At 42.5% G+C, this 12,764-nt stretch overlaps 1 protein-coding gene across 1 annotated transcript in view; it reads right to left on the reverse strand.

Moving 5' to 3' along the window:
- Positions 1-2,079: 2,079 nt before the first annotated feature.
- LOC116328041 (collagen alpha-6(VI) chain-like) overlaps positions 2,080-12,764 on the reverse strand; it is a 49,744-nt gene continuing 39,059 nt past the window's right edge. Inside the window, exons 37-38 of the mRNA XM_039618981.1 lie at positions 4,077-4,124; positions 2,080-2,915 (exon numbers count right to left, since the gene is read on the reverse strand). Coding sequence (XP_039474915.1) covers positions 2,740-2,915; positions 4,077-4,124 — 224 coding nt within the window. The 3' untranslated portion in view covers positions 2,080-2,739. The remainder of the gene's footprint in view (positions 2,916-4,076; positions 4,125-12,764) is intronic.

A 12,764-nucleotide genomic window follows, 5' to 3' on the forward strand; every position in this document is an offset into this window, starting at 1 on the left:
CCTCTATATGTCATGTTCCTCTGTTTCCTGTTTTATTGTGAAAGTCTCGTGTTTCATTTGTTCGTGTTCGTTCTGTTCAGTTTTGCTTCCCCTGTCTCGTTATGGTTATTCGTGTCAGCTGTGTTCCTCGTGTGTTCCTCGTTATCCTTCTGTGTATTCATCTCAGCATCTCTCTTAGGTTGAAAATGTTAAATGTTGCCATTATTGTACTTAAATTTGTAAGCCTTGCCTTAAACTGCATGATCAAAGACATTCTTCTGTTTCTGTTCCCCTCCCCAGCCTGTTGAATGTTGAGGGGGGCTACAGTGTAACTGTAGGCACATTCTATGTGAGGGTTCTGCTTTCTTATTTAGTGAGGATGTTTTACTTCCTGCTCTTTATCTCCTCACCTATGTTTGTATACGGTAAAAGCTAAGCCATATAGAGGGGTGAGGGGAGATGACCCTTTGTGATCAGCAGGAAGTCACACAAACGCACCCCATTCACACACACTCAGTGTATGGGTCTGCGTTTGGGTCCTCTCTGTTCTGCCTGCACACAGTCGTTCATGACACTATGTGTCAATAATAAAACAATGTCTGCCTGTAGTTTTTCACGCTGGTTAAATATCTTTACCCTCTTCTCTCTGGAGCAGCTCCATGCACGTTCCATGTAACAAACACCTATAGCTGTGTGTGTGTAGCTAATGTTGCACGCTGCACGGATGAGAAAAAAAAATACATCAGTGTAAAGTGAGGCGAGAGGCTCCATGGGCTGCAATATGTGGTGCTTGGTGTTGTTTGATTATATGTTTGCATATAAGCTTTTATGAGCGAGTGAGCGCTGTGAGGCTGGATGTGCTGATGCTGAGTCCATGTGTGTGTGTATGCGTGATCATCATCATCATCATCATAGTTTATTTATAAAGCACTCTAAAAACACACAAGGCTGACCAAAGTGCTGAACAAGAGAAATATAAGAGATACAATAAGAATAATAAATACGATAAAATAATAAACAGTAATAACAATAAAATATAAGTAAATACAAGTCAGTTAACCACTGAGTCAAAGGCCAGCGAATAAAAATGTGTTTTTAATCTGGATTTAAAAACCAGCACTGATGTCGATTGCCTAATGTGAAGAGGAAGATTATTCAAAAGTTTTGGAGCCACGATAGAGAACGCTCGGTCTCCTCTCAGTTTCAGCCATGATTTGGGGACTGAGAGCAACAGCTGCTCAGCTGACCGGAGCGAACCAGTGGGGACATGGGGCTTTAGCAAATCAGACAAATATACAGGTGCCAGACCATTTAAAGATTTAAAAACCAATAAAAGGACTTTAAAATGAATCCTAAATTCAATTGGAAGCCAGTGCAGGGAGGCCAGAACCGGAGTAATGTGCTCAAATTTCCTTCTACCAGTTAAAAACCGTGCCGCAGCATTCTGTACTAGTTGCAGGCGTGTCAGAGTGCCCAGTCCAACCCCTATTAAGCAGAGCAGCAAGGTCAACATCAGGGGTATCAGAGGAACGATTCGGGCTGAACAGAATTGCTTCCGTTTTACGTTCATTAAAATTTAAAATGTTTAGAGCCATCCATGACTTAACATCGCTAAGGCAATCAAGCAAGAGTCTAATTTGGGAGCTATCAGAATGAATGACAGGTAAATAAAGCTGGCAATCATCAGCATATAGATGAAATGAGACTTTGTGTTTTCGAAAGATCGCACCGCAGTGTGGCAAGAGATACAACGAAAACAGAAATGGCCCAAGAATAGATCCCTGTGGTACACCCCATGGCAGAGGGGCCACAGAGGATGATGACGAACCCAACTTAACACAGAAGCTCCTGTTTCAGAGATATGATTTTATCCACAGGAGTGCCAAGCCAGAAATGCCCACACAATGCTGTAATTGAGAGATCAGCAGGTCATGATCCACTGTGTCGAATGCAGCAGTCATATCCAGTAATATAAGCACTACATGTTTACCACAGTCCGTCGCTACCAGAATGTCGTTCATAACAGTTTTGAATGAAAGCTTTGTAATTGCCACCATGCCTGAAGTGTTCAGAGACACACAGAGACACGGACACATGTCGGACTTTTATCTAAACAGAAACTTTTATTCAGAAACAAACAGTACAAAATAACAGTGGAGTTACAAAAATACATACAGCTGTTTCAGAGGAGCTGCTTCAAGCCCTGGAAATATTTGGACTTTTAAAGGCAGGTTTTAAAATGTTCACCAGCAGGGGGCAGCGTTTCATTAGATGGTGCTGTTTTCACTTTAACTTTTGATGTTTCTAAATTTTCTCATAGATTTGTGTTTTGCACGGCTGCAGCTGCAAAAGCACTGCACCAACGTCGAAATTTGTATCACACAAAAGGACAGCCCAGTCCTGCTTCTTTTGGCATCTGTTAAACATAATTCATGTTTTAGGCATAAAATCATTTTTCATCACATTCTCATGATGGCTTTTCTTAATTTTGGAAGCATTTAAAGTATTTAAAAAGAAAAAAAACCCCTTTAAAAATAGCACCCTGTGACATAAAAAAATTATTCCATTTCAGTAAAGTAGTTTCAGAGGAGTGAACTAAACTAACCATACATGGAAGAAAAGGCGGCTCCTCGTGATGTTGTTTTAAGTCTTGGAACATTTTAACCGCCCAGAACAAAACCCACTGTGGACAAAGCTGCTCTGAGGTCGCTCTGCTGCTCTGCTGTGTCTACTCTCAGTGGAGATCGGTGGCCCAACGCCTCATCTGTGCTTTGACAGACAAACTCTCTCACATTCTGCCTGTGTCTCAAAGCGGTTTTTGTTGCCTCCGCAGCCGCTGTACCAGAAGCGAGAGCAGACGCTGCGTTTGTGGTCGAAGAACCACTTGACGGTGTAATTCACACAGTCGCCAGCATCCTTGCTGAGGAAGCAGATGTCTGCATGAGGTGAAACAGAAATAAAATCCCCGTGTTACAATATCTTTTATATTTCTGGTCATTTTACACCGTCAACATAATGCTCGATTCATGTTCGACGAAACGCTGCTGCAGTGCAAAAAGATCGGTGGGAGGGGCTTCATGAAACTTAATAAAATAGAATAGAAGAATAAAATAGCCCTTTATTGTTATTGTACATGTACAACAAAATTATGGGTGCTCTGCAACGGAGAAACAAAATATAAATAGTAAAGGCCTCAGGAATAAATAGCAGACAGAAGAAATATATACAGTCTAGAGGAATGTGAGTATGTGAGTGTCCTGAATGATGAGGGTCACTCAGACTATGGCTCAGATTGGTGGGTAGGTGGGCAGGGGTGGGGGGGGGGGGTTAGAAGCTGTTAGTGAGTATGGAGGTGTGGCACCTGACTGACCTGAGGTGCCAACCAGAGGGCAGCAGGTCAAACAGGTGGTGGGCGGGGTCACCTGTGATGGCCCTGGTTTACCTGAGACAGGAGGATCTGGCCATGGTCTCCAGGTGTGTCAGAGGACAGCCAATAACTTTTTTTACCCTCTGTGCAGCCTTCCTGCTCTCAGTCTGAGTACAAACACCTGGCAGGAGGAGAGCTCTCCACTGAGAAGGCCAGCAGCAGCTTCTGCTCCACGTTATTCCTCCTCAGGAGGAAGTGCAGCCGCTGCTGGGCCTTCTTTGCCAGGGTGTTTTATTCGATTTTTCCAGACTTTTATTATACGCATAAACAATGACTGAACAGGAAGTCTGAGCTCAGATATCTGCCATCTGCTCTGAAGGCTGGGAAATAGTTAGCTGGAAAAGTGCAGCTGTACTTCTTACTAATAAAACTGTAATCTCCTGAGACCCAGCATACTCATTTATGTCCTCTGAAGGGGATTTTGTTTCATCTTTTGACCTGTTTGAGCTACCTGACTAAAAGATTTTTTTCCCTCAGTTCTTGGCTGGGTAAACTGAAGTAAGCTGAATATTTATGGCTCGTGTTTTAGCTGATGTCTCCCTATTTTATGATTGCAGACTGCAGGTGTGGTGTCACTGAGATCGCCAGCGTTTCTCAAACTGAGCGTTCTTCCTGTCATCGTAGCAAAGAAGAGAAAGGACAGCGTGACTGAGAGCAGGTGGATGCTCACCTGTGGACACAAAGCTGTGCAGCTGCTTCGTCGGCTCCACGTTCACATCTGTCAGAGACCAAACAGTCAGCCAGGAGTGTGAGTTAAAGCTGCAGAGCTTCAGTGAAGCAGCTTTCATTAGAGCACTTTACAACACTACAGGCTGAGTTGAACAAAACCTCACACATAAAACCAGTAGATTACTGGCAGGGCTCTAGACTAACTTTTTGCCACGGTTGCACCGGTACGCCTAACGTAAAAAAGTTAGGTGCACCGGCACAAAAGTTAGGCGCACTCAAATTTTTCAACCGCATCATGTGCTTAAATTGCTTCGTCAATATTGTAGAAAATGTTAAACTTAATCATCATCTCGGCTCCTCTGACGACCTGTTTGCTGCTGCTGAAAGGCAGTGGGGAGAGGGGACACTTGGCCGTTGCATTTATTGCAGCATATAATGTGTTTTCTGGATACACTGCTGTTTTTTCAGCATTCAAAGATTGATGGCACCGTGTCAGAGCTGGCTATGAATTTCAGACGGATCAGTCCTTAACTTAACACAAAAGTTATCAATAGTTCTTTTCATCTTTTCTTATTACCCACAGCTACATCCACTTCTGTCAGGCCTAGGCTGCTCACTAGGGCTGGGTATCATCACTGATTTCTATAATCCATTCGATTCCGGTTCTCAAAGTCCTGATTCGATTCAATTTAGCCTCAGACAGTCAGAAATATTATAATTCTGATCATTTATCAGTACTGATACATGTGAGACTTCATCAGAGTTGTGAACATCACAGCAGATGCCTTTGTGTCAAAGTAACTGAGAATAAAACACAGAAAAACATGAAGGAGATTTTCCTGGTCTGGCGTTTTATAGCAGATAACCTTAAAAATATTCTGCAATATTCTGCAATTTTGCATAATTTTAAAAAGTTAAATTTCTTCAGTATTGAACAGCAGAAATTAGGCTTTCTTGTCCGAGGTCATTTAAGTGAAAAAAAGAAAAAGAAAAGAAAAAGACAGCGGCCGACAGCGCTGTAAACAACGGTAGACTGGTGGGTAATAAGCCAATGAATAATGCAGAAAACAGAGATTTGAGACGGAAACTGTTCTTGAAGTACAGAGAGAGAGAGAGAGAGAGAGAGAGAGAGAGAGAGAGAGCTGTGCATGAAGTGTGATTTTTATCGTGGTGGAAGCAAAACAGCAAAAGTCAGAGGGAATTCATGACGACATTGATCACATGTGAAGCGTAGTTTGCTGCTTCTTTTGCTGCTGGCTCGGCGAATTTTGGTTGGAGAGACAAAACCTGCAGCTCAGAATCAGCGCAAAAAGACGGAAACACAGCGCGGACCCGACGCATCAGAATCGCTGAGCTCCGACAGCGTGTCCGTGTTCGGGCCATCAGGTGAGAAAGCCGAGAAAGACAAAGCTGATTCTGATGCGTCGGGTCTGTGTTTACGTCTTTGTGTGGAATCCGTGTGCCTGCTCTCATTTACTGTTTGGTGGTTGTTGAAATAGTTTTGTGAGTTTTGTGAGCTTTAATCTGAGAATCTGGCGTTTCTGGCAAAACACAGTTATATTTAAAAGTCGATTCAGGATATCGCTTTATTCAAGCTACTCACCTCTCTCTCTCTTCCACCTGCACTTTCAACTGGACCACGGCCAATCAGAGAGGTCCCGCCCCTGACTATCTCTGACTGGTTTAGTCCACGATAGGGGCATAATGTGTGTCTGTTGTTGACCACACGGAGAGTTGCAGAGATTTTTTTTTTTTTTTTTTTGTTACCCGAACAGTTGGTCGCACTGGTGCGACCAAAGATTTTTTTTAGTCGCACCACTGAAAAATTTGGTCACATTTGCGACCAAACTGGTCGCACTCTAGAGCCCTGACTGGTCCAGATTACTGTGGAACTGTTGGCTTTCGTATTAAAATAATATAAATTATTTCTGTGTTATTGTGTAAAGAACACTAATGTTGACTTCAAATTGAAAAAAAAAATCCTGAGATGCACAAAAGTTTGGACACACCTTCTCATTTAATGGTTTTTCTTTATTTACATGATTATTGATATTGTAGATTCTCACTGAGGGCATCAAAACTATGAATGAACACATATGTAGTAAACAAAGTGTGAAATAACTCAAGACATCCATCCATCCATTCGCTTCCGCTTATCCTTTTCAGGGTCACGGGGGTCACTGGAGCCTATCCCAGCTGTCATAGGGCGAGAGGCGGGGTACACCCTGGACAGGTCTCCAGTCTGTCGCAGGGCCAACACACAGGGACAGACAACCATTCACACTCACATTCACACCTAGTGACAATTTGGGTTATCCAATTAACCTATCCCCACAAGCTAACTCAAGACATGTTTGATATTTTACATTCTTCGTAATAGCCACCCTTTGCTTTGATTACTGCTTTGCACACTTTGCTCACTCTTGGCTTTGTGAACTGGTGCCAGCAGAACTACCTCCAGATCAACACTGGAAAAACCAAGGAGCTGGTGTGTCTGTTCTCAGTCATCCAGGTCATCGTAGTCTAAGGAGCTTGGAAAGAAGCCATTTATGTCCACTGTGAACGACCATCTTTGGACAGAGGGCGGGGCTTACGACACCAACAGTCTGCCATCTATAATCCAGTTTTGAGATCCTTCCCAGACGCCTTAATGCCCACTCACATCCTGGGAAATCACATGTTAGGGTGGGGCTAGGTTTTACAGCGGGTTCACCTGAAACCTTGGCTGATTGTGACCCACACCTGTTTTCACACCTTGGCTCGTGTGATTAGGTAGAGGATCAATTTGACCCTAGAACTGAAGAAGTTTCTTGGATGAGAGGTGAAACGTCTTCAAGCAACTTAAAGAAGTGCAGACGCTTTTCTTTCCAAGCTCCTTAGACCAAGGAGCTGGTGGTAGACTTTCACAGGCACAAGCATCCTCCACTTCAACCACTGAACATCCAAGGTATGGACATCGAGGCTGTGGACAGCTACAGGTACCTTGGTGTTCATCTGAACAACAAACTGGACTGGACTCATAATTCAGACACCCTCTACAGGAAAGGGCAGAGCAGGCTGTACCTGCTGCGGAGACTCAGGACTTTTGGAGTGGAGGGCCCACTCCTGAAGACCTTCTATGACTCTATGGTGGCCTCAGCCATCTTTTATGGTGTGGTCTGCTGGGGCAGCAGCATCTCTGCTGGGGACAGGAAGAGACTGAACAGGGCCAGCTCTGTTCTAGGATGCCCTCTGGACCCAGTGGAGGTGGTGAGTGACAAGAGAATGGTGGCTAAGCTGTCATCCCTGTTGGACAACATCTCCCACCCCATGCAGGAGACTCTGACAGCACTGAGCAGCTCCTTCAGTGGCTGCAGCACTGAAGGATGGGACGGAGAGATTTCGCAGGTCTTTCCTCCCCACTGCTGTCAGACTCCACAACAAAGACTTCAACTGATCAAACACACACATCCACACATGTGCAATAACACTAAGTGCAATAATCTTTTTCTGACAATGTTGTATTTTATTCTGTTGCATATAGTATGTTATTCTTTTTATCTTATCCTATTCCATTGTTTTTCTTAATATTTGCTGCTGTAAACTTTGCCTTCACTCTGCGGTTCATCTCATTCCAAACCATCTCCATTGGGTCAGGTGACTGTGGTGCAGCACTCCATCACTTTCCTTCTTGGTCAAATAGCCCTTCCATAGCCTGTGTTTGGGGTCGTTGTCCTGGTGAAAAATAAATGATGGGAGAAACTGAATGTGATGGCGTGCTGCTGTAGGATGCTGTGGTAGCCATGCTGGTTCAGTGTGCCTTCAGTTTTGAATAAATCTCCAACAGTGGTGTCAGCAGCAAAGCCCCCCCACACCATCACACCTCCTCCTCCATGCTTCTGCATGCATGTAGAGACCATCGTTCACAAAGACACGACAGGTGGAACCAAAGATCTCAGATTTAGACTCATCAGACCAAAGCACAGATGTCCACTGGTCTAATGTCCAATCCTTGTTTTTCTTGGCCCAAACAAATCTCTTCTGCTTGTTGCTTTTCCTTAGTCATGGATTCTTAGCAGCTATTTGACCATAAAGGCCTGATTGACACAGTCTCCTCTGAACATGTAGAGATGTGTCTGCTACTGGAACTCTGCGTGGCATCTATCTGGGCTCTGATCTGAGCTCCTGCTAACTTGTGATTTCTGAGGCTGGTGACTTGGATGAACGTATCCTCAGCAGCAGATGCGACTCTTGGTCTTTCTTTCCTGGGGCGTCCTCATGTGAGCCAGCTTGGTCGTAGTCATGGTTTTTGGGACTGAACTTGTGGACACATTCAAAGTTTTACTAGTTTTCCGACTGACTGACCTTCAGTTCTTAAAGTAATGATGGGCTGTTGTTTCTCTTTACTTAGCTGATTGGTTCTTGCCATAATATGAATTCTCACAGTTGTCAAATAGGGCTGTCAAAGCCAAGGGTTTGCAGTGCTGTCAATAAGCAAAGGGTGGCTACTTTGAGGAATCTAAAATATGAGACATATTTACAGTTATTTCTCACTTTTTCTTTGCTACATGATTCCATATATCTTAGTTCATATATTTGATGTCTTCAGTTTGTATCTACAATGTAGAAATGTAGTAAAAATACAGAAAAAACATTGAATGAGAAGGTGTGTCCAAACATTTGACTGGTAGTGCATACCACCATCAGCAAAGCACCACAGCTGAGATTCCTCTAGCAGCAGTGAGTCAGCCATGTTGAAACTTCCCACGTTCACAGCCTGATACAAAAACTATTTTGGTCTCTGTAGATAATTCCCCCTTTATATCACCATTTATTTGTATTTTGTCACCGAACAGAGGTAAGAGGAACTGGAAAAAGAGCATCACTATATGCAGATCATATCATATTTTAAACTTAAACTGTGGCTCATATCAGGAACCATGGTTGGCAAAGTTTGGTTTATTAGGGGCATGGCCTCTTTGACCTACAGGTGTATGTTGACACAGGTGGCTTTAGCTGCTAGCTGTCTGCTAAGCTTCACTTCAAGAAAGTCCATGAACTGGACATGTGGACCATGTTTGTGCTGTTGGAGCCCTTTGAAGCATTTTAATGCAAATATATGATAATATGGCTCCTGTGAGATTATTGTTCTTAAAGACTGTCCTGTTGAGCGGTGAGTGAAATTCTAGGAATTTGTATGAATGCCTGTGAAGTTTCTTCATCAACCAGGTCATTGTAGTCCAAGGAGCTTGGAAAGAAAAGCACCTGGACTTCATTAGGTTTCTTGAAGATGTTTCACCTGAGAAGCTTCTTCAGTTCTAAGAGCAACAGGTGGAGAGTCCCAGATTTTTAAGCCCCCAAGAGGGTCATGGACCTCCTATTGATCCTCTACCTAATCACACAAGCCAAAATGTGAAAACAGGTGTGGGTCACAATCAGCCAAGGTTTCAGATGAACCTGCTGCACTCAGAAAAATAAAGTTGCCAACTGCAACCAAAAGTGGTTCTTTAGACTGATGCCATAGAAGAACCTTTTTTGGTGCCACAAAGAACCTTTCAAACAATGGTTCTTTGAAGAACCATTTCTTTCAGTGGTTCTTTGAAGAACCATTAAAGGTTCCCCAAAGAGCCATTTCTTGATGGTTCCTTGGGGAACCTTTAATGGTTCTTCAAAGAATCTTTTTAAAAATGGTTCTGTAAAGAACCATTTTAAATCTTTCAAAATAAAATGTATCATAAATTGAATTTGAGTAGGATAAAATAAATACGAGCACAGCAGAGACATATATTAATGGTTTATTGCCATTTCATAGTATACCAAAAGACAAAAAGGCATTTTAACCCTCAGCACCACATCACCACTAATACATGTCACATATTAGTCATTTAAACAGTAATAATTCACAAGAACACATTATAAAAAACAAGTCCAGTTCTTGCCTGATTTCTGCATCAAAACAAGGTAACAGAAATAAAACAAGTGTTTGCAGCAAACATGAACACAAAGCCTCACTTTGTACAAGCCTGCTATTAAAGTTCTCCTCTATGCCGACGACTTTCCTGTTTTCAAGGCACAACTTGGATCTGCTGTATGAATGTTATGGATACACGCTAAATGTGTGCACGACTCCAGATTCTGATCCCTCGTCCTAATATGGTCCCAAAAGGCTCACAAAAAACAACATAGCAATAGCAATAAAGAAATTGCTGAGGCTTCTAAATACAAAGTCCATAAACCAATGGCTGACATGGATTTTATCATAAGCGTGATAAATATACAACATATGTTCTTAAGACTAAAAGTATAATACAGATTTTAGTCTGGGAGATTTGATGTTCATTTACCTGCAGGTGCGCTATACGTGCCTGCTCTGTGGTTTTCCACAATGCTTTGCAAATCACTACTTATTACAGGAAGTAGGTAGGTGAACTAAAACAAGTCATTTTTCTTTGTGAGAGGACCATATTAATGAAACAAACCTCAATGACATCATAGAGATCCCTAAAGATGCTCCTGCTGCTTCTCTTCCTCCTCATCCTAAGCTTCCTTCTCCTTGTCCTCGACTTCCATCAATTGTAATTCAATCTAATTGTTTTTCTCTTCCTCATTTTGTTGGAGCTGTGAAAAGAATTAGTGTGATTCTGAATTAATTTGTGCAAACAAGAAAAATCTACAGCTTTTTGGTCAGAGGTAGTCTTGTGATTTAAGCCGGGTAGAGTAGATTTATGTGTTGATGCTACCTGCTTCATCTCTGCGACTGGCTGCTGAGTGATATTTACACCCTGGCTGGATTACAAACTTTAACCACGTGAACTTTGGCCCAGTGTTGATACCTCTTGTTAGTATAATGACCTCTTCTTGGCTTAATGTACGATGGTGGATAAATGAAATGTACAAAGAAAATGTAACTATATTACAAAAAGGACATCCATCCTGGTAACATCAAATGACCGGAGCATAACTTGTCAACTAGTCTGAAAATAAGTTATACAGTAACAGTCAAAGACACATCTTCTCATGTGTCACATTTCTATTCATTCAAAACACTTATGCATTGCTGTGTTTTATACAGCTCTTACAGAATGCAAAGTACAGGCTGATGTGAGTATTTAATGTACGGCTCAGCTCTACTGAATTTCTGAGTTTCTAGAGCAGACACAGAGTTCACATCACAACAGGCTTCAGGCGCCATTTTAGTGACTTTAATATTATAAATTTTAATACTGGTCTAGCTGACATTACGTTATGTACGCAGCACGCAATAGAACCACATATTTTAGAAGTCAAAGGTTCAAATTAGTTGGGAGCACCTTCACTTAATTATAACAGTGGTTTTGTTAGGAAAACTGTTCTGTATACCGATACTAAATTGCGTTAACATCAACGACTAACGTAGCTAACATAGCTAACTGTTATTGTTAGCACAGCATTAACAGCAAGCTACAATGAGGAGTAACAAAAACAAAACAGTAAAAAGGTTTTAATGAAAACGTTTTACCTTTTCCAACAGTCCCAGAATCCAGAGCTTCAAAGACCAGCAGGTACTGAAGACTGTTATCCGTTTCGCTGTCACCGGCCGTGAGAAAGTGTTTTTCCCTTAGGAAGTTCAAGGCCCGCCGCTCGCACAATCTGTCTGCGCATGCGCATCCCAACGATTGACCCCCTCCCCTCTCTTTCGGGAGGTTGCCATAGTACGACGTGTTCTAACGTCACTCTCTCTCTCTCTCTCTCTCTGTCATTTATTTGTCTCGAAACACGTATTAACAAATTGCTCAGTGATAAACAACTACTGAGATCCTTTACCTAAGCAGTGTGCTTTGTCAAAACTAAGTAAGTGAATAGAACAGAACAGAACAGAATAGAATAGAATGCCTTTATTGTCACTATATGGTTGTACAATGACATACAGAGCATCTCCTACTCAGTGCAAACATGCTGGGGAGGGCGTGGGGGCACAGTTCTGCAGCGCTATATACATATGGACAGTATTAACATAGGGAAAAAATATATATATATATATATATATATATATATATATATATATATATATGTATGTATATGTATATGTATATGTATATATATATATATATATATACACACACATGAGCGGGGCACAGAAAGGGATTGGCAAGAATACCAGAGGCGCAAAACACCAGCTACTGGTAGACAGAACAGTCAGCCGAGACTGCAAGACCAGACTGACCAACCTGTGCATCACCTGGATTGATTACAAGAAGGCCTATGACTCAATGCCCCACAGCTGGATCCTGGAATGCCTAGATTTGTACAAGATCAACAGGACTCTAAGAGCCTTCATCAGGAACTCAATGGGGATGTGGCGTACAACACTAGAGGCCAACTCCAAGCCCATAGCACAAGTCACCATCAAGTGCGGGATCTACCAAGGAGATGCTCTGTCCCCACTGCTGTTCTGCATAGGCCTGAACCCCCTCAGTGAGATCATTAACAAGACTGGCTACGGATACCGACTACGAAACGGAGCGGTTGTCAGCCACCTCCTGTACATGGATGACATCAAGCTGTATGCCAAGAGTGAACGAGACATCGATTCACTGATCCACACTACCAGGATATACAGCAATGACATTGGAATGTCGTTCGGACTGGAGAAGTGTAGTCGGATGGTAACAAAAAAGAGGGAAGGTAGTCAGAACTGAGGGGATTGAACTACCAGAAGGCAACATTGCAG

This window comes from Oreochromis aureus, linkage group 11 (assembly GCF_013358895.1).
Source record: "Oreochromis aureus strain Israel breed Guangdong linkage group 11, ZZ_aureus, whole genome shotgun sequence".
Classification (NCBI taxonomy): Eukaryota; Metazoa; Chordata; class Actinopteri; order Cichliformes; family Cichlidae; genus Oreochromis; species Oreochromis aureus.